The sequence below is a fragment of the Saccopteryx leptura genome, chromosome 6 (genome assembly GCF_036850995.1).
Source record: "Saccopteryx leptura isolate mSacLep1 chromosome 6, mSacLep1_pri_phased_curated, whole genome shotgun sequence".
NCBI lineage: Eukaryota > Metazoa > Chordata > Mammalia > Chiroptera > Emballonuridae > Saccopteryx > Saccopteryx leptura.
The window spans coordinates 127519238-127546750 of record NC_089508.1 but is presented as its reverse complement, the minus strand read 5'-3'; the positions used below and the strand labels follow the sequence as shown (position 1 = coordinate 127546750).

Sequence of the window (27513 nt, the reverse complement as noted above, 5' to 3'; positions counted from 1 at the left end):
AATTAGCAAAACCCCTATATACAGCAACTAGGGGTAAAAGTGCAGACCTTATATGGACAACAACTGAGGAAGCTGCTTTCCAAGCCCTGAAGGAAGCTTTGGTCTCAGCCCCTGCTCTGGCACTTCCTGATTTGAATAAGCCATTCCAGTTATTTGTAGCTGAAAAACATGGGGTAGCAAAAGGAGTACTCACACAGACTCTTGGACCTTGGAAGCGGCCCGTTGCTTACCTATCCAAGCACCTAGACCCTGTAGCCACAGGATGGTCCACATGCATGAGAGCCATAGCTGCCACGGCGGCGCTAGTCAAAGAAGCTCAGAAGTTGACTCTCGGGCAGGACCTCCAAATACATGGAGGTCATACCACTGAAGCCCTTCTAAGGTCCCCACCGGATCGATGGATTTCTAATGCTAGGTTAACTCAATACCAAGTACTCCTTTTTAACCCTCCTCATGTAACGTTCTCCAAGTTAGTAGCCCTCAACCTGGCAACCCTGCTGCCCGAGACAGAGGAACAGCCCGGCCCTGATCATGATTGCCTTGAACTTCTTGACATTATTTCCAGTCTCCGCCCAGATCTTCAGGACTTCCCATTGTTGAATGCAGAAACTACTCTCTTCACCGATGGGAGTAGCTTCCTTGACCAGGGGGTCTGAAGAGCTGGAGCAGCTATAACAACAGAGGACAAGGTAATATGGGCCTAGTTTCTTCTACAAGGAACTTCTGCCCAGAGGGCTGAACTTATTGCTCTCACTCAAGCCTTAAGATGGACAAAAGGGAAAACTGTCAACATCTACACAGACAGCAGGTATGCTTTTGCTACTGCACATATACATGGGGCTTTATATAAGGAGAGAGGCCTTCTTACTTCTGGAGGGAAAGAAATTAAAAATAAAGAAGAAGGCCCTGGCTGGTTGGCTCAGCGGTAGAGCGTCGGCCTGGCGTGCGGGAGACCCGGGTTCGATTCCCGGCCAGGGCACATAGGAGAAGCGCCCATTTGCTTCTCCACCCCCTCCCCCTCCTTCCTCTCTGTCTCTCTCTTCCCCTCCCGCAGCCAAGGCTCCATTGGAGCAAAGATGGCCCGGGCGCTGGGGATGGCTCCTTGGCCTCTGCCCCAGGCGCTAGAGTGGCTCTGGTCGCGGCAGAGTGATGCCCCAGAGGGGCAGAGCATCGCCCCCTGGTGGGCAGAGCGCTGCCCCTGGTGGGCGTGCCAGGTGGATCCTGGTCGGGCGCATGCGGGAGTCTGTCTGACTGTCTCTCCCCGTTTCCAGCTTCAGAAAAAAAAAAAAATAATAATGAAAGAAAGAAAGAAAGAAAGAAAGAAAGAAAGAAAGAAAGAAAGAAAGAAAGAAAGGAAAGAAAGAAAGAAAGAAAGAAAGAAAGAAAGAAAGAAAGAAAGAAAGAAAGAAAGAAAGAAAGAAGAAATTTTAGCACTCCTAGAAGCCATTTGGCTACCAGCTAAAGTAGCTATTATACATTGTAAAGGACATCAAAAGGGGTCAGATCCAATAACAAAAGGAAATAACCTAGTGGATGATACAGCAAAAGCAGTTGCTTTAAAACCCTGGGAACCAGTTACTATCCTTCCCTTACTTCCAGAAAGACTTTTACCTGAGAAGCCTATTTAGAAAAAGAAATTCAATTAGGAAATAAATTACACTGTTGACTTACCTAGTGGATGGAAACAGCTACCCAATCAGAGACTGTTTATACCTAAGGCTATAGGAACAACTTTAATTCAGGAAATACATCAAGGAACCCACCTAGGTATTAACAAGCTCACTTCCTTGCTACGAAGGCACTATTACATACCTGACTTAAGTAGTCTTGTAGAATCAGAAGTATCCAGATGCCTTGCATGTGCAAAAGTAAACCCACACCAATGGAAGAATATACCTAAGGAAAGACAACGGGAACACTCTCCAGGTGAAATTTGGGAAGTAGACTTTACTGAAATAAAGAAAGGAAGATAGAGATACAAGTACATACTAAGTCTTTATTGATACTTATTCAGGATGGGTTGAAGCCTTCCCTACAAAGCATGAAACTGCTACCACTGTGCTCAAGTACCTCACCTCTGAGATTATCCCTCGATTTGGCCTTCCCTTTGCTCTGGGGTCAGACAATGGTCCGGCTTTCATAGCCTCATTTTCTCAAAATTTAGCCAAAGCTCTAGGTATTAACTGGAAACTTCATTGCATATACAAGCCACAGAGTTCAGGACAAGTAGAGAGAATAAATAGAACCCTAAAAGAAACTTTAACTAAATTAAGAGAGGAAATAAGTGATGATTGGGTAGGCCTCCTGCCCTTTGCCCTTCTCTGTACTAGGTGTTCTCCTTACTATAAAGGCTTAACCCCTTTTGAAATTCTTTTCGGAAGACCTCCTCCTATCCTGTCCAAGTTAAGTTCAAGCATGCTAGCCCCCTTTGATAACTCACAGTTCCTTAAGTCCTTACAGGCCATCGAGGCAGTGCGAGCAGAAGCCAACTCCCATACCCAAATAATACCTAACCAGCACCCGCATTCCAGCGAGCCTCCCATCGAGCCTGGACAGTGGGTTTGGGTCAAGCGACTCCATCGTGAGAACCTTCAGTCTACTTAGGAGGGACCTCACCTTGTTATCCTGGCTACTCTAACAGCAGTTAAGGTAGCAAACCGCAAACATTGGATTCATCACAGCCAAGTAAAGTGAGCACATCCTGACCACATACCCACTAAGGACAAACAATGGAAGGTACAAAAGGACCCTATAGACCCCTTAAAGCTCCGGTTTACATCATCACCGGGGTAATCCTATCTACACTGACTTTCATTCAAGCAGGAACCCCTAGCCTCAGTGAATGGGTCCTCATTAGAACTCAAGATGGGTCTGTAATTGCCAGGAATCAAACTTGGGTTACTTCAGCTGTCACCTTGTCAGTAGATTTTTCTAAACTCTTTGACGAGAAATTTTGTGACTCACCAGCAGCTTGGAGGCACTCTGATTCAGCAAGGAGCCCCCTCCTAGATGACTGGCCTAGTTCATATACCATAGGTAGCAAATGCTCTCCCCACGTTAAAAATAGAGCCTTACAGTATACTCCTCATTATGCTTGTCCTGAACCCCCTTCTGGGCAGCGCTGTATTTGTGGGTCTATCACTGATTATTATTATAAAAAGTAGGGTTGTGAGACTCTTGTTAGTGAATTCCAGTGGAGTCCTCCTAAACAAGACCCAGACATAAACCTTCTCAGATTAGGAACGAGACCAGGGGGAAAAAGACCAAATGATAGATGGGATAATAATTGTGCTAAAGATAACTGTAACCCCACCATCATTACTATTAAGAAACCCCAAGACCCAAGTTGGAATACAGGGAAAACGTGGGGCCTAAGATTATATGTCACAGGCTCAGATCCCGGAACCTTCTTCACCATCAAAAAGTTACCCCCCCCCCCCGAGGCTCGCAAGCTCTCTTGAGGGGATTAACTCATACCTTACCTAAAGCCTTTAAGCCCCCTAAGGCTGACTCACCTAAAGTAGAATTAAATCCCAATTTTACTGCTTCGTATAGTCCGGAAACTGTATCACCCACTAAAGCTACCCCTATAGCTAACACCTTAGCACCTCCTGACCCCACATTAGAACAGAGTTCTTCTATCTTCACACTTCTAGACTCTGTTTTTCCAGTCCTAAATAGCTCCCAACCCGAAGCTACTAAGAGTTTTTGGCTCTGCCTGGATCCTCAACCTCCCTACTATATTGGATTAGGAGCTAATGTTTCTTTTCAGAGTGTCACTGTAAATGATTCAGACTCCCTTGTTGAGTGCGAATAGGAAGGACGCATCTCTCTGGCCGGATTCCAAGGAAAAGGACATTGCTTCACCTTAGGAGAACTGACGGACCCCACCACCATTGGATATCAGAACTCTTGTCTCTCCATGACTCACATCAGTCCACCAGCAGCTGGAAGACCGTAGGTACTAAAAGCACCAGAAGGAACTTAGGTTTCTTGTTTATCTCGAGTCAGCAAATGTATCTTACCTAGCACCTCTGATGATTTTTGTATATCTACCTATATTGTACCTCAGGTTTACCTATACGGGGGAAACTCTGAATTCCTTCTCCAACCCAACATCAGGTACAGAGCTAAAAGAGCTGTACCCCTACTTTTACCTATCATAGCAACCTTAGGGATCACTGGAGCCATAGCTACAGGAGCATCTGCTCACATCATCCTAGAAACTAGAATTAAACAATTATCTTCAACCTTTTCAAAGGATATATCTATTTTACAAACTCAGATGTCATACCTTGAACATACTGTAGAGTCTTTAGCAGAGGTAGCTCTTCAAAACAGGAGAGGGCTAAATTTACTCTTCTTAAAACAAGGAGGATTATGTGCTGCTCTAGGAGAAGCCTGTTGCTTTTATGCTAACCATTCAGGAATAATTAGAGAAAGTATCCAAGTTTTAAGAAAAAGGCTCCAAGATAGGGAAAAGGAATTACAACAAGACAATAACTGGTATCAAAATCTTTTTAATTGGTCCCCTTGGTTAACAACCTTACTTACTGCATTAGCTGGGCCAGTTTTAATACTGCTACTCGTCCTCACCTGTGGACCAATCATTGTCAATCGTTTAGTAGCATTTGTTGGAGAAAGAATAGATACTGTAAGACTTATGGTTTTAGCTCAGCCCTACCAGATTATACCCAGTTTGGATGAGCAATACCAAAGTTCAATGGTTTGAACTAGTAAGAAGAAAAGGGGGGAATGTGACATCTTAGGACAAGTGGTGCAGGCCACCAGCCATGAAAACTGAGTACATCCAGTACATGACTGGAGGCAAAAGATAAACAACCGTTAGAGATGTAGCAATATTTTCCACTGAACTCTGTGCACCCAACAGCAAGGAAGCCCTACCCTAGAGACTTGGCCAAGAATAAGGTCAGCTAATCGCACCTCTCCTGCCCTTGTAAACGTTGCTTGCTTGCTCAACCTAGATAGCCACCCTATAAAAAGGAGCCATTTTAGAGGCTCGGGACTGCAGTGTTCCCTTGCGTGGGTTGCTTGCAGTCCCTGCGCAGGTTTGCAATAAAACTTATAAAATTCACTTTGGGTTTGCTGTGGTCTGTCTCTTGGGATGTAACAGTTAATCCTAGGAAGAGCCCTAGTTCTCTGCATTTCACAGACAAGCAAACGGATACTCAGAAAGGTAAGACAAGCACCCAGGTCATGCTCCCTCAGTCTGCCTGGTGCCTCTCCACTGCACTGTGACTCAGCTTCTCCTCACCCACTGTTTTATTCACTGTGCCATCTTGAGGTCACTTGAACTGTTTTCTTCTTCTTTTTACTGGGACTCTACTCTCTGTCCTGCTTCTCTCCCAGAGTTGAGTTCACTTGGCTCCAAGGAGAAGTAGTTGTAGTCCCCATATCCGGGCCTGCCACACTGCTGCTGATTCCTGGGGCCCAGCATGTATGCCCCACCTGTGCCTCCCCACCACCCAGTTCCCTCCTAGGTCTGAGCCCCTGATCTGGGTTTGGGGGAAGGTCTCATTGTGCTTTTCAAGTGTGACTTGCCCCCTTAGCACAGCTTCCCTTGTTGCTGGAACTTGAGCTGGACTGCTGTATCTAGTCACCCGGTGTACGTGCTGGGTCTCACCCACGGGAGAGGCAGGGATGAACTCCTGCCCATGCCAGGCATTTTTTGGCACAAGGCACCATCGGCCAAGGGGCTGTGTCTTTGCAGAAGGACAAACAGCCTTTTAAAATATTCTCAAAAGACCCACATAGTTCTGCAGTGGGCTGGGACTACGTTGGCTTTGCAGAAGGCTTAGGACCCCTGGGAGACATAAACAGCAGATTCTGTCTCCCTGCCCCTCTTCCAGCCCCCCAAAGCGGCTCTGGTCAGGAGTCTAGGCTTTCTCCCCTCTCCCTTCTCCATCCTGGCCAGAGCAAAGAGATTGCAGAGTGGCTCTCACAACCTGGGCAGGGTGCCACCTCCCTGGGGCAGCCTGGCCTTCCTGGAGTCCAGGCTTGTGGAGGAGTTGCGACCTCTGCAGGACATGATGTGAAAGTGCAGGTCCTACAGAAAGAAGTAGGTGGCTGGTTCCAGAGGTTGTGCCTTGCAGCCACCCAGGGAAAGCACAGGTGTTGGAGAGGCCCTCTCTCCTGTGGCTACTGCTTCTTAGGTTAAAAGGATAAATGATGTGGGTGCACCTGACTTCCTGCAATGTCTGCCTACAGCTATCAGTTCTTTCAGTTGAAGTTTGCTGGGCTAAACACATTATAGATATCCACACTACAACCTGTAGGGGAGATATTTTTATTCCTCATTTATAGGGAGAAGAAAGAGCCTCAAGGAGGTTAAGCATATTGTCCAGGGTCATACAGCTGTTACCTGGAGTCTGACTCCAGCGACTTTGGACTAAACCAATTTGCTCTGTAGCCTGCTTAAGGTGTGGCCTCCCAGGAAGGAATTTTAGTTGTGAGGAGAGTGACAGGAAGACCGTTCTGGTGACCTTCACTGTAGTGACAAAGATGAGGTGATGGTAACAGTAAAGTGGAGAGGATCTTGGCCATGGAGGAGTGACAGCAGGCTGTTGCCAAGTTCTCTTGAGAAGACATTTGTCAATGTCTTCCGTGCCCCTGGTTATCATGTACTCTCTGGTTTCTGATACTCACCCCTTTCTTTTCCGCCACCCACCGGCCACTTCATGACACTGCATGTGGGCAGCTGGTCAGCCGCAGGGGCCTCTGTGGGTAAGGGCTCTGCTGCACCAGAAGGAGAGAACAAGCTCATCTATTCACTTTGTTTTCACGCTTCTTCCCATTTCACAGAGGGGGAAATAGGCCTAGTGGCTATGACTTCTCCAAACTCAAGTCATCCAGTGGTCACTTGCAGACCTCAAGTCTGCCACCCTCACTGAGACATTGCTGAAGAAAAGCCAGTAGTAGTCTCAGCGCCCTCCTTCTCCTCATCACAGCAGAACTCCTATCTCCTCTGCGGAGCCCTTCCCCCTATCTCCCTGCTTTTGTTGTGATGGTCCTCTAGCACCCTCTCCTAATGAGCTGAAGGGATTTTAGAACCCATCCTTACCAACTCCCCTCATCATCTTTACCTTGTCACTTATCCATCACCCTTTTATTGGTCACCGCAGTGACCTACATACCTCCTCTCTGTCATTGCCTCTTCTCTTCCTTCTCCTGAATCACCATCCTTACAGCCAGTTCACTCCCCGCCTGCCCCACCTGGTGCTCACCTCCCCAATTCCCACAGCCTTCCCTTCCCCCTCACGCCCGCCGCCCTCCCCTCCCCCTTCCCCTTCCCCTTCCCCCTCACGCCCGCCGCCCTCCCCTCCCCCTCCCCCTCACGCCCGCCGCCCTCCCCTCCCCTCCCCCTTCCCCCTCACGCCCGCCGCCCTCCCCTCCCCCTTCCCCCTCACGCCCGCCGCCCTCCCCTCCCTCTCACTCCCGCCGCCCTTACCTCCTCATTGCCACCCTTCCCACCATGACTATCATTGGCATCACCTCTGTCATCTCTGCTTCACCCCTAGCATCATATCTGATGTTGCCTCTGCCATGACCGCCACCACTGCCTCCCAGACCATGACCGCCGTTGTACTTACCTTCTTCTCTGCCATGCCAGTGTCTCCTTCTAGCCCATTTTCAGTCTTGTCATCACCACAGTTACCAGGGACATTCTCACCTCCACCTCTGCCATCTCCTCAGCCATTTCCAACCCTGTCACTTCCACGTCATGTCTCCTATCACCTCCACCTTCCCTGGCCACCACCTCCTCTTCCCCAGAGCTCAGTGCCTGGCATCGCACCTGGGACTTGGGCAAGGACCCTGGTCAGAGAACACTCTCCGGCCTGAAAGACACCCCTCTCGGGCTGCTCAGAGGAGACCATCAGCCCCCAGGCATCAGAACAGCCCTCTTGACCAGGAGTCCCCAAACTACGGCCCGCGGGCCACATGTGGCCCCCTGAGGCCATTTATCCGGCCCCCCCTGCACTTCCAGAAGGGGCACCTCTTTCATTGGTGGTCAGTGAGAGGAACATTGTATGTGGCGGCCCTCCAACGGTCTGAGGGACAGTGAATTGGCTCCCTGTGTAAAAAGTTTGTAAAAAGTCTTGACTCTTCCTCAGCATGCTTTTGACAGGAAGCAGCTCAGCCAACCCTGCCAGCCACACCTACAGAGAGATAGCTGCTATCTGAGGAAGATGGAGGCCATGAATCCAATCCAGGGCTGCCCTTGTTTGCAAAATGATTGCATACATTTGCATCCTATTTGCTCCCAGCTTCTGACTGCTGCACTGTGGGTATTCAGGTGATATTTGCAGGTGAGACCTTTGAGACTTGGGCACTTATTAATTCCCTAAAGAGATTCTTTTTATGTGCAGGCTCAGAAAAGATGCTTAATTCTAGAGCCATTCAGGTGAAGGCTCAGTTGGGGAGATGGGGAGCCAGTTAGGAGCCAGTGGGGAGAGTGCAACCCAAAGCTTTGGGGTGGTCCAGGGTGCAACCAATGGTGGGGGGTTGGCTGCAGTGGTGAGCTCTTGTCCTCAGGATCAGTTCAGAACAGTGCCCTGCATGGTCACTTCTGTCCTCTCCAGGCCATGGCCCCTTTTCCACGTGCAGGTGGAGGGTATTAGAGCGCTGACCCCCTCCATCGGATGCCTGCCTGCTCCGAGTGCAGGGGTCTCCATCCCTGACTGCACATTAGAATCACCTGGAGAAGCTTCTGAAAGCACCAGTGCCCTGCACACCCCCTCTCAGAGATTCTGATTTCACTGATGGGCCTGGGCCTGGGTTGGCTTTAAAAATCTCCTGGTAAGTCTAATGTGTAGCTGAGATGAGGAAGCTACTGCAGTGGCTCCACCCTCCCACCCTGTGCCATCTTCTCAGCTGCAGCCCTGGGGCTTTCCCCAGATTCAGGGGCTAGCGGGATGGTGTGGGGGCTAGTGCTTCTGGTGAAGGCTCAGAAGCAAGTCCTTCCCCTTCTGGGCCATGTGCTGATGGCCCATGTGTAGCAGGACAGCACTGGGCACAGATAGGGAGCTTTCCTGTATCTGCCTTGGTCTGCCCTGCCGCATCTCCCTGTCTGGGGCTAGCCCAAAGAGGGTCTATGGGGCAGGGATGGGAGGGGTCTGCTCCTACACAGCCATCTTCCCCCCTCTTCACTGTTTCCAGCATCCTGGCTTTGCTGCTGCCCTTCCCATGCCTGGCAGAGAGGCCTGGGCAGCCCCCTACCTTGACTCCTTACTCTTAGCTCCGCACCCTGACTTCCTTGTAACCCCAGAGCGCCAGCCTAGCTCCCATCCTGGAGGAGGAATGTCCAGAGCAGCCTAAAGATTGTTGCAAAACAAGATGTAGTTAACTCGGCTATAAGGCACACTAAGGTCATAACAGGCACAGAGGCAGGACAAGGGAAGTGGACAAAGCCTCACCTCCCAGGAGTCCAGCCCTGCAACATCTCGGTTCACCCATGGGAGCTCAGTTGCCAAGGGCAGGGATCTTGAGATGGCTTGTCCCTAAGAGGACTGGACAGGTGATTGGGCTGTGTGTGATGGGGCTGGTGGCCAACCCTGAGCCAGGCTGTGGGCAGCAGAGGTGAACATAGGAGCTTCCCCAGAATTAACACTGCGTGTCTCTATTTTCTCTACTATTGAATGCTGAGAACCTAGACAGTGGAAAGCTCACAGGAAGGACTCAATAGATGTAAGGACTACATAAATAACATTAGACCAGCACAGCCTCTACATGAAAGGAAACTTTGGCTCTAGAATTTCACTGCTTCCCAAAGTTCTAGCTCCTGACTGGACCTAGGAAAATAGCATTGGGTGACATAAGTGATGAGCGGGTGAGGAGAGGCTGGTGCTCTGCCATGAGTGAGAAGAAGGCGTCTCCTTCCCATGGCCGGGAGTGCTGCAGAAGGTCTGAGAGGGGCTGCATCACCAGGAATTAACCTGCACCTGGATCAACTCGGTGTCAAGCCTTAATCCAGTTCAATTTTAAGACCAATAAAGGTTTGCAGATGTGCTCCCTATAAAGTAGAGGTTCCTCAGAGCTCCCATAGGGAGTGACTAGAGGTTTGAGGTGGGGTTTGATGGGGGTCCCAGGGAGGAGGGCTCTGGGCTCCCACCCCAATGCCGACCACTGGGCTTCCGGGAAAGACTGTGTTGGAGAAGGGCTGCCAGAAGATTTGAGCTGTGTCCTTCCATAGATTGCTGGGGGGCAGGGGGCTTTGGAGAAACCACTTAGTGAGTGGCATGTTGGGAGAAAGGGGAGGAAAGGGGTGCCGACTCCTGGGGTCAGACCCTCTCTCCAGACGGAGTCCAGTGGGTTGAGTGAGCCTATTAGACCATTCAGCCCTGTCTCCCACAGGAGATGGGAAGGTGCCCACAGTTGGTCACACCCTTCACCGTTTCCTTCCTGGTGCCAAACCACCACAGTGTTGGGACACCCTTTGGCCACAGAAGAGCTGCCACCCGACCTGCACAATCTCTCCCCAACACGTATACCTCTAGCCCTCGCAATTGCTCTTCTCCCCGGCCAGGGCCTCTTTTCACAGGACAATCCTGTCTCTGCCCTCTGTGCCCTGGAACACATTGGCCCACTCAGCACACATGGTGACTCCAGAAGGCGGTTTGTCCTGCAGCTGTATTAACTATGCCTTCACTCTAATACCCCAGTGGACTTGATCCTAGCCTCACAGCTGAAGCACCATCTCTGTCTTGTCCACTGAGGCATCTGTCCATTGCATGTGTCCTCAGAGAAAGAAATCCTTCAATGGCTGAGGAACCTGGGGAGAAGAAGGTCCAGCAGGTTGAGGGGAACAGACATTGGTCCCTTTCTCTCATTCCTCTGTTTATCCAGCCAGTGATATTCTCCTGGGTCCCTGGGTACTCAGCCCTGTGCCTGGGTCCCCTGGGAAGACACAGGGAACCACAGTTGGGGGCCCTGTTTTTGGGACTTGCACTCTGCTCACAGAGGCATGAGTGACACATGTAGGCAGTGAGGAGAGCTCGCAGAGAACCCCAGTGTGTTGATGGCAGAGCACGTGGCACACACTGTCTTTGCAGCTGCATATGCCTGCTGCAGGCTGGGCCTGGGAGTTCAGGGAAGGCTTCCTGAAAGAGGAGGAGGAGAAGGACAAACAGTTGGGACCACTTACATCCTTCTGGATGAGCTCTGCGTAGACCAAGCAGGCGGCAGAGATCAGCTCATCGGCGTCGAGGTCAATCAGGTTGTTGCAGGCCTGTGCCGAGACGTGGCGGGGAAGCAGGGCACCGGCTGAGGGGACAGGCCGCTGCTCACGGCTGTCCCCGGGGCCACCTGATCTCTTCCCAGTCTGCCTGGCACAGTGCCTGGGATTTCAACGCTGGAATCGTATATTTTGGGGAGGTGGTAAATGTAGTTTTCCTACTAAGCTCTAGGCAGTTTCGGGGGTTCCACTGAGGGTCTTATGAGCTCCCAAGGAGGACTTGTTTTATAATTAGGGAGCCACCTAAGAGGTTTGTGAATAGGGACTTCAGCTGCTGTTTAGAAATTTAGGAAGATTTTAGGTCTTTTGCCAGAGGACGATGCTAGGACCAAGGGACTGACTGTGAAGCAGTCAAACCTAGTGGTTAAGTGCCATTCAAGGCCTCAGTTTCTTCATATGCTCTGGAGGGGTGAAGATGATGATGGTCTTTGACCCTCTGGGTTAGATTTCTTGTGAAGCTTGAATGAACTCCTTTATAAAGCACTCAGGATGGGCTCAGGACATGTTAGCTCTCCTATGATTCCTGTCCAGAGGCAAAGAGGCCACCGAGGCCCAGCACCCCATGAGACTGGGGCCTTCAGCCAGGTTGGCATAGGGTGTCAGAGTCCCCAGCAGCCATGGGGCTTGGCTTCGCTGGAGGGTGCTCTCACCAGGAGGATGTCTTCACCAGCCATTTTCTCCTGCAGTACTTGCTCACGCACCATGTGCAGCAGGCTGTAGGCCACCAGTACCTGGAAGTTTCTGCAGGGCTTCCCGGTGAGCAGAACCTGCATGGACAGGCGAGTCTTGGCCTGCGGCCTGAGTCTGCATTGCACTTAAGATGGTGAGGTGCCCACCAGCCACATGTCCAGGGTCAGACATTCCTGGGTCTTGGTGCTGACTTGCTGAATCGCTCATTCACTTATCCATTGACTTTACATGCTCACACACTCACACACACACACTCACGCAGGCCAGCGTTCACAGCTACCTCTGGAGTTCTAGGCATTGTGCTGGCTACTGGGGGAATCAGAGAAAAAGCCTTCAGAGAATTCATTAGATGGAAAGAGGAGGAAGAGTGAGAATGAGAGAGGGGAGGGAAGAAGGAAGAAAGACTGTGGGGACAGGAAGGGAGGGAGGGATGGAAGAGGGTAGAGAATAACTGGGTAACTCTCTGTGATAATCTGAGGGGAGTTTCAGCAAAGCAGTGGCTGATGTCAACAATCCAGGGGTGTCGCCAAAGTCCTGCCAGTGGTCATGGACTTGGGTGTGGAGTCCAGGAAGTCAGGGGGAAAGAGTGAGGCATGGGGGACTCATAAGGTTGACCAGTCCAGGCTGAATGTTGGCTTGGGTCCTGTGGGCAGTGGAGGCCACTGGACAGAGCAGTGATGAGTGGTGGGTATGTCCTGGGGAGGGTAATCTGCTGATGGTTATGGGGGACTAGGACCAAAGGACTGCAGGTGTGACCTGTCTGTGGGGGCTCCATCCTCTCCTGGAGTGAGGGCTCAACAGGGAGCTAATACCCAGGTGGAAGGGAAGGCTGAGGAGGGGGAGCTGAGGGGTTGGGAACAGGGTGAGGCCGCCTGTTGGGTGAACAATTGTTTTCTAGGTTTGCTTGCTTGTATTGGGGCAGTGCCAGTGTGTATAGTCTGTGGAAGGTTGTGGGTTCTTGCCCTCAGGGCGGCAGTTTGCAAATTGCAGATTGCCTGCCTCCATGAGGAGGGGGGATTGTTTGCTGGAGAAGGATTTTTTCCCTCGCCTGTTTTGCTGGGGGGTGCAGGGAGAGAGAAAGGAGGAGAGAACTGAGGGGCTTGGTTCAGCAGGTCTGTTTGGCTGGGGAGTGCTGAGGCTGGTGGGGGCCTGTTTTGCGCTGTGAGTCTGGGAGAGTCCAGCAATGAAAAGGGAAGCGGTCTTCCCTGCCTTTTTGCTCATCTGCCGTTACTAGACTTGAATAAACGGAACGGCCATCATTTCCTGGCTCCACAGTTTCTTACCATCTGCCTGAATCCAGTGGGAACCTGCCTGGCCACGGTGGTGGCCTCTGGCCTTACACTACCCACGCAGGAGTCAAGGAAGCTGAGCTACAGGCTGGGGTTCACAGCATGGGCCCAGGCCCCCTCTCCTGCCCTGAGAAGGTGAGGACGGAGGTAGTGCACAAGCAGATGGGTGAACTGACGTCCAGTCTCCTCCAACAAGGCAGGCGCAGGGTCACTGGCCAGTAAACCCTGAGTGCCTGGCGTCCATCCAAAGCCAGCAATGGAGGAGGGGCAAGCCAAAGGGCTGTTCTACTGTCATTCGAGGGCGGGCCTGACCCCAGCAGAGCACCTCACCTCCCAGAGCCTCCAGACATCGTCAAAGGACTTGAAAGCTCGCTGGAAACAGAGGCAGAACCAAGGGAAGAGAGACTGCACGGCCCCCGCACCCTTTCCTTCTGTGGGGGAAGCATGGGGAGAGGCACCGGTCAGGAGACTGGGATCAGAGCAGACACGACTGGCCAGCAACAGAGCACACAACGCATTCTGGAAATACAGACCCGTGGCCACCACCCTTCTCACCGCCTTTGGGGAGTATTTGTGGTTGATTTTTAATGGTCCAGACTCCAACCCCATCATGATGAACCCTCCTCCAAGGGCCTGGGGAGATGGCTACATGACCCTGTGCAGTGGCCCAAGGGTCTACTCACTGAGGTGCTCGGCAAACACAGGGTCCAGAAAGGTGATCAGGTTGTTGAGCATGTCCAGGTTCTTGCCTACCCCGATGTTGATGACACAGCTGTGCTCCTGCAAAGATAGTGGGCGGGAGGGAAACAGTGTGCTGGGCTTGAGAGTGTCCATCAGCCCACCCCGCTCCACCATCTCCCCAGTTCTGGAGACCCAGGCTGGGTGCGTGTGTCTGTACGAGTCTGGGTTCTGTGGAAGTGTGTGTGCGCACATCACGTCTGTGTCTGTGCAATCTGTGTGCACAAGGGTATCCATTTGTATGTATGTGTTCCTGTGTGTGTGTCATGTATGTGTGTGTGTGTGATGCAGAGATATTCCATGTGTGGCTTACAAAGCAGTGAGCCCAGGGCTTCCTTCTTACTCACACCGTGGGTCAGAACCAGGATAAGGTAAGCAGTGAGTTTGCTGCCACCTGGGTGGAGGGAAGGGAGGTGGGTTCTGGGAAGCCTCTCCTAGAGCATTAGGAATATCTGTCCAGGGACAGTGTTCCAGGGAGCAGCAATATGAACAGCAATCTGAACACCAAGTTCCTAGGGTGCCTGAGGTGCATCTCATGTGAAAGGAGCAGTGGGAGTGTGGACCAACAATGCAGGATGTGTGTGCCTGCCTGATGTTACTGGGTTTTATCCTGAGCCATGGAGTGTTTGTGGGAGCAGAGCATGCTGGGAGAGGAATGCCAGAAGTGGGTGCCATCTCTGGGCCTGGTCAGTCTCCCTCTTTCAAGGTTTGGAGAGAGCTGGACTCAGAGCATCGCTCCAGCCCACTCCTCAACTCCCATGCTACCCCGCCCACCCAGAACACACTGCACTGGGGTTGGCCTTGCTCTTCCTGGCTTCTCCAGGACCCAAGAGCTGTTCTGCAGTTATAGTAAGTGTCTGGAGGGCCAATGCCTTCTTCACCTTGAGGGGTTCTTCAGAGAATTTGGGGGGGGGGTGCTGAGCTCAGACCCAGTCCTCACCATTTTCTGCAGGAAGAACTGGAAAAGCCAGAAGGTCTCATGGTCATGTTCCACCATCAACTGGAACAGCATCACCATCTCGTGGAAGCCCTTCTGGTACTCTGGGTGGAGAGTGCCCTGTGAGGAGGTGCTGGGGGGGAGGTGGGAGGCCTAGGCCAGGGCAGGGAAGGCATTCCAGGAAGGAGCTGAGGCAAGGGGCCGTGGGGGCTTCACACACCTGCCTGTGTGTTGCAGACATAACTCAGGAGCAGGATCTTCTCTAGACTCTTCTTGTCAATAAGGACATTTCCCAGGGGGTCTTTGTCATAGAGTTTCTGTATGTCACATGCTAGGTTTGGAGCAAGGGACAGGTGGGTAGCACCAGATCACCTCGTGCAGAAGGTCCATGAGTTTATTTTTCTCAACATTCCGAGGGAGGGGGCTATGAAAGGAGCATTGGGCCCCAGGCTCCGTCTCTCACCACATTCTGTGCTGCCCAGGTTCCTTCCCACTGCCAAGTCTTGGACCAGACTATACCCACTGCCAGGAATGCTCCCCCTTTGTTCAGTTCTAACCCAGCCTAGTCCAAGACCAAGGGAGGAAGAGATGAAAACCAAACAGCAGGAACAGCGTGCACCTCTGCAAACACCATGCTGGCATCTAGGGGCAGCCAGCAGAGACAGGTGGATGGACGAATGATGGTGTGGCCAGATCATTTCAGGCATGTGTCAGGGCAGCTCTCGGGAACCAAGGAACCAACCCCACAAGACTGTGGAGAGGTCAGGGATGGTTCCCAGGGGTGACGTGGCCCTGCCCACCCTCGCCTGCTCACTGATGCTGTTCCGAGTCTCGATGAAGTTCTGGTGCAGGTTTTCCAGGAGGGGCTGGATCCTCTCATACATCTGGCATAAGGCCTCGTAGTTCTTCCTGTGAGGACAGGGCGGGAGCTAGGCGAGGCAGCCTCTCCTCCCAGCACATCTAGGGACCCTGAGCTGTGCCCACAGTCTGGGATGCTCTGCATCCCTTTGTCTGTGCTGGCCCCCAACCATCCTCCACCGTGCACCACCTGCCCAGAGTGCAGGCAGGAATGAGATTGACCTCCTGGTTCTGCAGTCTGATGACCGCACCTGAATCCTGTCTTCACAACTTAATAACCAGGTGTCTACAGAGAAGGTTGAGCCGTGGCGACCTCACTGTTCCTCTCTAAGCCTCAGTTTCCTCATCTATACAGTGAGATAACACAAACATGTATGCACCAGAATGATAAGGATAGGATGAGAGGGTGCTTTGTGCCCATCATTACAGTGAGCTGGTGGTATAGAAGGCTGAATGATGACCCCCAAAAAAGAGATGCCCATGCTCTAAGCCCTAGAATCTGGGAGTGTGACCTTACTGGGGAAAAAGGGTCTTTGCAGATATAATCAAGTTAAGGGTCTCAAGATGAGATCCTTCTTGATTAACTAGTTGGGCCCTAAATCCAATGACAAGCGTCCTTCTGAGAGTTACACAGAAGGACCTGCAGAGAGCAGAGATGGTCATGTGACCAGGAGGCAGAGACTGCAGTGGTGCAGCCACATGCCAAGGGACGCCCAGAGCTACCAGAACCTCCGGGAGGCGAGGAGGGACTCTCGCACGGAGCACTTGTGTGTATGTGTGTGGGGAGGGGGGAGTCATCCCTGCCAGCGCCTTGCTTTTGGGCCCTGGCCTCCAGGACTGAGAGGGTCCCTCTTGTGGGAAGACACCTGGTCTGTGGTTCTGTTGCTGCGGCCTTGGGACACTGACACAGTGGGCTCTTGTTGGACTCTCTGGAAGCCCCAGCTAGCCCTTGGATGCCCTACTGCCCTGGACTTGTCTCTGGTTCGCCCAGTGGGTCCACCTTCTGCACCTCCAGTAGGTGCACAGGCTGTGGGGAAGAGTGTGAAAGGCTGAGGGAGGAGTAAGAGCCCGTGTCAGCAGTCAGGGTGGGGGTTGGTGGTGAAGACCCCTCCTGTGTGTGGACCCTGAGTCAGGAGTGCCCTGGTGACTTTGCCACTCAGAATGAGAAGCCTGTCTGAAGTCTGACTGAAACTGCCAGGATGGAGTGGGCACCCTCTCCCCCCTGCCCAGCTACCCATCCTCCACAGTCAGGGTCTGGAGTGTGCTACCTCCTTGTGCTGTCTACCGCGAGCCGCTCGTCGTGGGAACTCTGCCACAAGTAGTAGCCCGTGAGGAACTTCCAGGCTTCTGTCCTCACGATGGGGTGTAGGCCCTGGGGTGGGGGTTGAGAGGTCATGGGTTCTCTGATGCCTATCAAAAGGGCCCCTACCAATGCCACCTCCCCCCTTGCCCACCCATGCCCCTAGTTCCAGGGGAAGGCCAATGGTAGCTTGGGGACCGTACCCTTTCCAAGATGTTAACACAAATGAAGTCCCGTGATTTGGCCAACTGACCATTCTCGTCAAAGAAGCCATCCCATTCTGTCTTGTCAATGGGTGGTTTTCTCTTCACCTGGTAAGGACAACCACTCAGCCCTTGGTCAGGGCCCTTTGACTCTTCATTTAAGTGTGGGTTTTTAAATGACACATTCTGGGTTTTGCAATGTGCATCTAAGCTCAGTGTCTGCTGACTCACTTCTGGAAATTTATCCTGAGAAAATAACTGAGCACATATATAGAAAAAAAATGCCATATGCACAATAATTTTTATGGTACAACACTTACCGAAATGAAAAATACAAGCGTTCTAAATGTTAAGCAACAGGGAATAGTAAACTGGTTTACATGCTCAGCAGAATATTATGAGGCATATAAAACGGTGCTTACAAGGAATGAATAATAAGCTGGAAAAGTAACAGGAAAAAGCAGGATGCAAAATTGCACATTTAGTATCTATCCTCTCTGTGTATTAACAGCCATAAATGTCTGTTATGTGTTATTAAACTGCACCTTATATACTCAACTACATAGTGAATAAACCACTATAAAAATTCAGTTAGAAAGAATACTAAAAAAAATACCAAAAAACAAACAAACAAAAATCCTACCTAAAAACAACAGTGATTATTTTTGGATAGGATTATAAGTAATTTCCCCCCTTTTTATTATATTTTCAAACTTTTCTATAGTGATATATGTTGCTTTGATCATAAAAATATATATAAAATAAGTACTAATTACACACATTCCTGCACTTCATTTCCCTTGCCTGGGATGGTTTCTGGTTTACATAAGGGGTGTGTGCGTGTGCGTGTGCATGTGCGTGCGTGTGTGTGCGTGCGTGTGTGTGTGTGTGTGTGTGTTTGGGGGGGAGTACCACTGCATACCAAGCAAATAAAAGTGCTCATAAAACAATAACAAGGAGTTAGAGTTCTTATTGAAATGACCTCCCATTAATATGTTCCTGAATATGCACACATGTGACTCAAACTTAAAATTCCAAATGTGTCACCTGATGATCTGCTTAAAATGCAGATTATGACTCAGAATGTCTGGAGTGGGCCAGACTCATGCAGTTTCCAACAAACTCCCCTAGGGGTTGGGTTGCTGACACTGCATCTGTGGACCGTGTGAGGAGCAAGGTATTGACCGTAACACAGAACTGGAGAAACAGGAGCCCGCAGGCTCAGCTCTGGGATAATTTCCACTAAGATCTTGCTTGGTAGGGATGGATTGAGCAGTACATTTTAAATAATAATGTATTTTCTAAACCCTTTCATCATTTAAGAAAATAGTTTCACCTTTCATTTTGCAACACTGGGCCAGCTTTCCTTTTACGTTCCTAATTCCATCATCTCAAAGCAACACTGGGGGTAAACTACAGACTCAGGGACCCTTCAGAGTAGTAACAAAAAAAAAGGGAAGGAAGGAAGGAAGGAAGGAAGGAAGGAAGGAAGGAAGGAAGGAAGGAAGGAAGGAAGGAAGGAAGGAAAAGAGAGGGAGGGAGAAAAGAAAGAAAGGAAGGAAAGAAAACTCACCAAGCAAGACACTCTCCCAAGTTTCCTGAATGGGCTCTTCCTGAGTGCTCCACTGATGGATACCTCCCTCCTGTAGTCACCCTGGCCCTGCGCCCCAAGCCTTCCCTTCAGTCTGCCATCTGCTTCGAGGGTTGGCAGTGCTCGGAAGAGGGGTCGGTCTGAAACTTGTTTCCGCTACCAAGCATGCTTGGCCACAAAGCAGTTCTCAGCCCTTGTGCCTGCAGCACCCAGCTCTGGTGCCCTGTGCCCTTTAGAGCCAGACCAGGGACCACCATGGCCATGGTCTATTTGCTGTATTTCCCATTCTTTGGAAACTTTCCCTTTGGAGATCAGATCCCCTGGGGACCCACTCTAGCTTCTCAATGCATTCTTTATCTTCTAAACCAAAATAGGACATACATGCCCAAGAAGTTACAAAAAAATCTCAGTGTTGGCTTAACCTTGGGAAGCCAGGTCTGCCCAGATGCCACGCCTCTCTTGCAAAGGCACTGTCATCTCAGCCAGGTGTCTGTCCCTCTGACAGCTGTCATGCTCTCATAACCTTTACTTAGTCACAGGCTGCAACTCAGCCTGCACAGTGGCAAGACTAGGCATAGGAGGCGATAGACAAAGCTGGGCTGTGTCCTGGATTCCTTGTCATAAAAGGAAATGCATGAACTTTAGGAAGACATTTCCAGACAAATTTTAGTCAGTTGATCAATTTCTGTAATAAAGACAGCTGAAATTTTGATGGGGATTATATCAAATCTACAGATCAATTCAGGGAGAATTGATAACACTATTGTTGAGTCTTCTGACCCCTGAACATTGTATAACTCTTATATAGGTCTTCTTTAATTTCTTCTCTCAGCAATATTTTACAGTTTTAAATGTATAGGTTATTCATATATTCTGCCAGAGTTATTCTTAAATATTCCTTTTTGGGGGTGTTATTGTAAAAGATGTTCTGTTTTAAATTTCAACTTAACAATTGTTCATTGCTACTATATAGAGATACAGTAGTTTTTTTGTTTTGTTTTGTTTTGTTTTTTTAAGTGAGAGGAGGAGAGAGAGTGAGACAAACTCCTCCATGAACTCTGACCACAATCCACCTAGCAAGAACCACCTGGAGCCAATGCTTGAATCAACCAAGCTATTTTTAATGCCTGAGGCTGACCCGCTCAGAACAAACAAGCTATTCACAGTGCCTGGGACCAATGCTTGAACCAATCAAGCCACTGGCTAAAGAGAAGAGGTAAAGAAGGTAGAGAGGGAGGGGTGGAGAAGTAGATGGGCACTTTTCATGTGTGCCCTGACTGGGAATTGAACCCAGCACATTCATATGCTGGGCTGATGCTCTACCCACTGAGCCAGTTGGCCAGCCACAATAGATTTTTGTATATTGATCTTGTATCCTGAAACCTCACTAACCTCACTTATTAGTTCTACTAGGTTTTTGTTGTTTTGTTTTGTTTTGTTTTTGGTGGATTCTATGGGGCTTATTATTCAGGCCAAGGATCAGCAACTATGATCTGTGAGCCAGCTCTGCCTCCAACTTGTTTTTTAGATAAAGTTTTATTGGCACACAGCCATGTCCACTAATTCATGCATTATCTGTGGCTGCTTCCACACTACAATAGCAATGTTATGTAGTTGCAACAGAAACAACACACAAAAACTAAGCCACTTACTACTCGACTTTGTAGACGTTTGCCAGTCCTGACATCGATGATTATGTGTCTGTGAATAAAGACAGTTTCATTTTTTCCTTTCTAGGCTGGATGTCTTTTATTTTCTATCCTTGTCTTAAGCACCAGTTAGAAACTCCAGTGCAACCCTGAATATAAGTGGTGAGAGCAGGTGTCTGCGCTTTGTTCCCAGTCTTGGTGGAAAAGCATTCGGCTTCATGACATGGCATGATGTCAACTGCAGACTCTCAGTAGCTACCCCTTCCTGGATTGAGAAAGTTCCCTTCTGTTTCTAGTTTGCTGAGAGTTTTTTGTTTTTTTAATCAGGAATGAATGTTTAATATTTTGAAATAATGTTCTGCCTCTATAGAAATGGGATAAATTTAATTTGGTGATCATATATCATCTTTCTTATAGATCATTGTATACTATTTGCTGAATTTTTACTTAAAAATTTTGCATCTGTGTTTATGAAAGGTATCAGTCTATAATTTTCTTGTAATGCCTTTGATTTTAGTGTTAGGGTATAATGTTGACCTCATAGAATGAGTAGGAATGCATTGTGCTTTTCAATTGTTTGGAGTTTTTGTAGACATATAATAATGTTGCATTCCTTGGTGTTTGATACAACTCACCAATGAAGCCATCTAGTCCTGGAGTTTTCTTTGTGGGAAGATTTTCTTTTAACTACAAATTCAACTTCTTTATTAGATTTGAAGATGGAGTCATGAGAAATTATTTTACTTTTGACTTTAAAAAATTAGAGATTTATAGGAACCAGACATTTTTCTTTTAACTCACTTTAAAAATAAAAGGAAACAATAGGTTGACCTGGAACGCTGAAGGTGCTATTTCAAAACCTTGGGCTTGCCTGGTCAAGGCACATACAACAATCAATGAACAACTAAAGTGAAGCAACTATGAGTTAGTACTTCTATTCCTACTTCCTCTCCTCTCTCTGTAAAATCAATAAATTTTTAAAAAATCTTTAAAAAATAAGAAGAAAACAAAAAAAAACAACCTAAGAAATTGATAAAACCACAAAGCACAACAGTAATAGAGATCCAAAGAAATCAATTTTGAAAATAAATCCATGAAATTCTCTTCTTACTTGTAAACCTTAAAAGCATCGCTGATGTGGCAGGCACTGTTCTAGGCACTTTAAATATGTCAGCTCATCTCATCTTCATAGCCATCTATGAGGTAGGCATAGTGATCACACTGTTTTATAGTTAGGAGACTATAGGGGAGTTAACTAGTGTATCTGAAGTCACATAGCAAGTATCAGAGCTGAGACTCAAACCCAGACCTCTATGGTACAAAAGTCCAGGAGGTAAACCCCAAAGTCATGCCATTGGGAAGGACAAAAGGCAAGGATTTTCAGTTTGAATAAAACATACACATCCACACAAATTGTTAGCAAAAGGTATATGATAAAGTGAAATGCCTTAGAAAGATGAAAAAAAAGAGGAACAAATATATGAAAAAGGAGTCAAACACAATAACAGAGTGGTCAAGTTATCAAAGTGATATGCGCAGCATGCCACAATAAGAGTAAGGTGTCAACCCAATAAGGAGAAATCATCAGAAATGTCAAAATGAGCCATCTGCTGCAAAGCTCCAAGAATTTGCACACTGAACCTCTACCTGCAGTAATGCACCCTCTGCCTACTTTGCCAGGGCTGCATTTCTTTTTTTTTTTTTTTTTGTATTTTTTCTGAAGTTGGAAACAAGGAGGCAGTCAGACAGACTCCTGCATGCGCCCGACTGACCGGGATCCACCCAGCATGCCAACCAGGGGGCGGTGCTCTGCCCATCTGGGGCGTCGTTCTGTTGCAACCAGAGCCATTCTAGCACCTGAGGCAGAGGCCACAGAGCCATCTTCAGCACCCGGGCCAACTTTGCTCCAATGGAGCCTTGGCTGCGGGAGGGGAAGAGAGAGACAGAGAGGAAGAAGAGGGGGAGGGGTGGAGAAGCAGATGGGCGCTTCTCCTGTGTGCCCCGGCCAGGAATTGAACCCGGGACCCCTGCACACCAGGCCGACGCTCTACCACTGAGCCAACCAGCCAGGGCCTGCATTTCTTTATAAAAAGTAATTGCCCAACCTGACCAGGTGGTGGCACAGTGGATAGAGCATCAACCTGGGACTCTAAAGACTTAGGTTCAAAATCCCAAGGTCTCCAGCTTGAGCGTGGGCTCACCAGCTTGAGTGCTCTGTCACTGGCTTGAGTGTGAGATCACAGACATGACCCAGTCTCAGGCTTCAGCAAGGGGTCACTCACGCTGCTGTAGCCCCCCCCCCCCATCAAGGCACATATGAGAAAACAATCAATGAACAACTAAGGAGCCACAACTATGAGTTGATGCTTCTCATCTCTCTCCCTTCCTGTCTGTCTGTCTGTCTCTTTCTCACTAAAAAAAAAAAAAGTCATTGCCTTATCTTTCTAGGAAACTCTTTTCCATATACCCTCTACTTCCTCTACTTCCCTGTATCTCTCCAAACCTAAGCTAGCAATAGGCTACCCACAAGCATCTAGACATCTGCTAGCAAGCCAAGGACAAACACCAGAGGTTTGCTGACTTGCAGAGGGCTAACGGTGAGAATTTCCTCATGAAATCCTCCTCCCTCCCTTCTCCTTATACATCCATAGCACCTGTCTGTGCCAGGAATCACAGAACCTGTATCTGGGGTCCTTCTAAGTGATGGGGACTGTCTGCTGCATATCTTCTCAAATCCACCTCCAGTCTCCCATATTCCCCTTCTTTGTTATGCTGCCCTGCACCACCATGTGATTGCAATGGCCTGGTAACCAGGGATGAAAATGTGTAGCACACAGGATGTTGGATATCCTTCAGCAATGCAGGAGCTGCTTTTCTCGTCTCCTGGGACAAGCTCTGCTGGGCAGAGCCACTGTGGCATCTCCTACCCTCACCGTGTGCATGAACAGGTTAAGCTCTCCACCAGCAAACCTGCAGAAAGAGGCCTACAGTGGGAATCCTCAGTGGGTCTGTCCTTCTAATCGCTTCGGCTGCCAGAGGCCTTGGCTGCAGGTACACATCTCCCCACCTTCTGCACCACTAAGTTCAGGATTTCCAGTCATATATTTAGTAAAGTAGAGAATTCACTGGAAGATAAGAAAAACTTTCTATGAAAGCTTTGATGCCATGTTTCCCTGAATACTCACAGTGATAGAGCTCCCAAGAAAGCCTGGGAGAGGTCTCTGATTCTGCTTAAGGTTCTCAACCTCTTTTTCATTCCAGTTCACCTGAGGGACAAGACACACGTCCAACAGCAACTATGGCTTAGGAGGGAGGACCCTTAATGAAACTATGGCTTAGGAGGGAGGACCCTAATGCACTTATGAGTGTACCATCTGTCTAGCATGTGGATGGAAAGAGGGTCTAAAGCCATGCTTCTCAAGGTTGGCTGCACGTCAGAATCATCCATAGGATGTACCATGCATTTATTAAAACAGATCGCCAGGCTCTGCCCCCAGAGTTTCTGGTTCCAAAGATCCAGGGCCCAAGAACCTGCATTTCTCGTAAGTTCCCAATGGATGTTGATGCTGCAGGTTTGGGCCCCACACGTTGAGAGTCACTACACTGGAAGACAGACTCGGCCCTGGCTGGTTAGCTCAGTCAGTTAAGAGTGTCATCCCAAAATGACAAGGTTGAAGGTTTGATCTCCTATCAGGGCACATATGGGGAAGCAACCAATGAATGCATGACTGAGTGGAACAGCAAATGAATGCTTCCTTTCTCCTTCCCTTTTCTCTCCCATCCTCTCTCTGTGTTGTTGTTTTTTTGTTTTGTTTTGTTTTATCAATAAAAATTAAGCCCTGGCTGGATAGCTCTGTTGAATGGAGCATCATTATGGAGTGGAAAGATTGCCAGTTTGATTCCTCAGTTAGGGCACATACAGGAGCAGCTTGATGTTACTGTCTCTCTCTCCCTGCCTCTCAGTCTCAAAAAAAAAAAAAAAAAAAAAGAAAAAAGAAAAAAAAAGGGAAGACGAACTCCGTGGCCCACCTGTCTGGGTCTAAACACCAGCCTTGCTGCTTAGTAACTGTGTGACTACAGGCAAGTTATTTAATCTCTGCCTCAACTTTTTTCATCCATCCATAAGGTTATGATGAGGGTAAGTAGCTACACTTAAAGTATTTAGGGTCATCCTTGTATATCATAAATGACATGTGAAAGTTTGTGGCTTTGTTATTATCTTTCTCTAAGTGCATAGAAATGAAGAAAGAAAGAAAATTCAAACCAAGCACTGGTCAAAATCTGCAAAAAAGTGACAACATCTAAAAATTTAGGGAGATAGGTATCTATTTTGGATTTCTGCTTTATGTCTAGCTGTCTTAACTACTACTATTAACGAGACCTGAAATTATGATTAGTTCCTATAATTTTGGAAAAAATATGCTGTGTGGAAAATTTTTATGGCTTAGCCTGACTTCTCATGGATAAATCTTACCAGCTAGGCTTGGGAGACACCCCTCACCAAAGCATGACTGCCACCTAGCGGCAGCGTATCAAAATTGTTGGCAAAAGCCCCAGGGAAAGTTAACCAGCATCTTCGCCAATGAACTTGCAAATCTAAAACTCATGAGTGAGAATGTCACATGTAGGGGAAAAGGTAACACTGGCTTAGAGAGAAGGGTGAAAGGGGACCTGTGTTTCTCAGTCCTGTTGTTGGCGCTGATGTTGAGACCAAGGGACAACCTAGGCTAGCTCACTGTTCCAGTCTTCCCACCCAGCAGGGGAAAATGGGCTAATACAAACCAGAGAAGTGGTAGGGAGGGAGGGGCTTGGAGCTGATGGAGAGCACGCACCAGAATGAAGGAGGCCGACAGCCTGGCAGACAGGCTATTTTCAGGAGAGAGAGTGGTCATGATTCCTGCTGGTTGCCTTCCAAGCAGCCTCTGGCTAGAGCATACTTCCTAAAGGATGCTTAATCGGCAGGAAAATAATCTTCCTAGTGGGGGATGAGTTGCATTCCCAGGGGGAACTGGGCCTCTCCTGACCTCCCATACTTGAACAGAGCCAGCCCGTTGTGTGTCACAAGGCCCCTGGAACCCTGGTCACAATGACCTCAGAACATGGACGTACTCAGCTTCCAAGGTAAGACACACCCAGGAGCCAAGAGGACTACACTAGCAGTCATTTAGGAGAACTGCAGTACATACAGGAGGTTGAGGTCAGAACATGCAGACCAGTGGGCTGGGGTGGTCAGGGAGGGCTTCCTGGCAGAAGTGGGCCAGGAAGCCTTTCTCCCTATCTTTGGCTCTTCTTCCTCTAAGTTCCCTTCCCTTGTTATCCCACAAGGCCAGGACCTGAATCTGGAGAACAAACACCTAGAACTGGAGCTTCAGTTTTTTTTGGTGCCACTTCCAGACCCTCAGAATCAGTATGTCTGGGCTGGAGACCTGTATTTTCAAAAGCTTCCTGGATGATGCCAATTCAGTATTTTAATGGTGGCTTCAAGGAGTAGAGACCAGTTTCATTTCTCTTTCTGTCCAGAGCACTTACTTACGAGAGTACCTGAATGACTGGATGGAAAAAATAAATGAAGATTTCAGTCTCACCTCATTTTCCTTTCTGTGTGTATTACAGATTTCTACACCTGCCCCACCGCCCCTCCTACCCTGAGTTACCTTCAGACCAGGGTCAGTGTCTGAGTCTTTCATACTTTCCCTGCTGCCTGGCACTTGCGAGGTGCTGTATTTATTGCATTACCCCAGAGATCCTCTTGGTTCCAACATCACCTGTTTCCCATCTTAAGCATCACTTGTGTTTCTACTCAGGTTCCAGCCGTGAAAGCATCTGGCTCGAAAGCCTCCTTAGTCATTAAGAGATGATAGTGATTAGACCAGCCAAATTGGAATCTGGAGGTCAGAGTTGGAAGCTGGACTCTGACCTCAAATGTGGATGTTTCCCCATTCCTGAGCCACGGGCCCGCCAGCCATGGAATCAGAGTGCAGTCCACCTCTGGCTTCCCCATTCTTACCAACAAACGGAATCAGCATCCATGTGGAAGTCTTTGGTGGACACAACTCATTGTCCTGTTGACTGTCTTCAGGTTTGTGGCACTGCAGGAGGCCTTTTAAATCAAAAGGCTGTGTTCCGGGCCTCCCTCCAAAACTCTACCCCAACCCAGAAAGGCATGATAGCTTTTTCTCCTTAATCTGCTGCCCCTGGGTCTTCATGGAGCAGGAGGTGGGGTAGCTTTGAGTAGGCAAGAAGTGAGGTAAGGACAGGACCACCTCCCATATAGGGCACCTTTATTCCAAGGTTCCCCTTTGCCTTTGGACCTTCCTTTGCAAATTTTAGGTAAAAACTCTGCCCCAGGTTGGTACAGGTTGGTCATGTTACAAAAACCTCATAGAATCACATGGGGACTTAATAGTCAAATAGGACAGCAGACACTGCTGAAGAAAGAGGGTCTCCAATCCCATTTCTGATTTTTTTTATCCAGTGAGAGGAGGGGAGACAGAGACAGACTCCCACATGCACCCTGACTGAGATTTATCCAGCAAGCCCACTAGGTTTTGATGCTCTGTCCCTCTGAGGAGTTGCTCCATTGATCAGCAACCAAGCTCTTCTTAGTGCCTGAGGAAGAGGCCATGGAACCATCCTCAGCAACTAGGGCCAACTCGCTCCAATTGAGCCATAGCTGCAGGAGGGGAAGAGAGAGAGAGAGAGAGAGAGAGAAGTGAGAGGGGAGAGGGGTGGAGAAGTAGATGGGTGCTTCTTCTGTGTGCCTTGACTGGGAATCATATCTGGGACATCCACATGCTAGACTGACACTCTACCACTAAGCCAGCCAGCCAGGGCCCTGTTTCTGATTCTTATGAGGGGTTTGCACATGTCCTTCTCATTTTCTTCAGGGCTGAATAGTTTTTAACAGGTCCTTGTACTGACAAAATTGCCCTAATTTTTTAACACCCCGGTATTGCTTTCCTTGTATGCATTTCCCCCTCCCTGATTGGAGCTCAGTTTTCTGCTTT

General features: G+C 48.9%; 1 protein-coding gene across 2 annotated transcripts; it reads right to left on the bottom strand.

Moving 5' to 3' along the window:
• Positions 1-10756: 10756 nt before the first annotated feature.
• Positions 10757-25398, bottom strand: TBC1D21 (TBC1 domain family member 21). Of its 2 annotated transcripts, XM_066342617.1 has the most exons (11): positions 25339-25398; positions 17267-17374; positions 17032-17135; positions 15720-15814; positions 15126-15236; positions 14909-15009; positions 13914-14010; positions 13561-13661; positions 11902-12018; positions 11162-11245; positions 10757-10789 (listed from the first exon to the last, which is right to left on the bottom strand). In XM_066342617.1, the coding sequence occupies exons 1-11, from the start codon at positions 25396-25398 to the stop codon at positions 10757-10759; spliced, it is 1011 nt and encodes a 336-aa protein (XP_066198714.1). The 2 variants fall into 2 exon arrangements, with proteins under 2 accessions (XP_066198714.1, XP_066198715.1); XM_066342618.1 differs by lacking the exon at positions 17267-17374.
• Positions 25399-27513: the final 2115 nt, after the last annotated feature.

What these genes read in the sequence shown, in the direction of transcription:
- TBC1D21 (XM_066342617.1), bottom strand. Translation starts at nt 25,398, where the DNA reads ATGACCACTCTCTCTCCTGAAAATAGCCTGTCTGCCAGGCTGTCGGCC. An exon ending in AGTTCTTCCTGCAGAAAATG is followed by an intron (nt 14,011 to 14,908) that starts GTGAGGACTGGG and finishes CTATCTTTGCAG; the next exon opens with GAGCACAGCTGTGTCATCAA. An exon ending in TGTGTTTGCCGAGCACCTCA is followed by an intron (nt 13,662 to 13,913) that starts GTGAGTAGACCC and finishes CTTCCCCCACAG; the next exon opens with AAGGAAAGGGTGCGGGGGCC.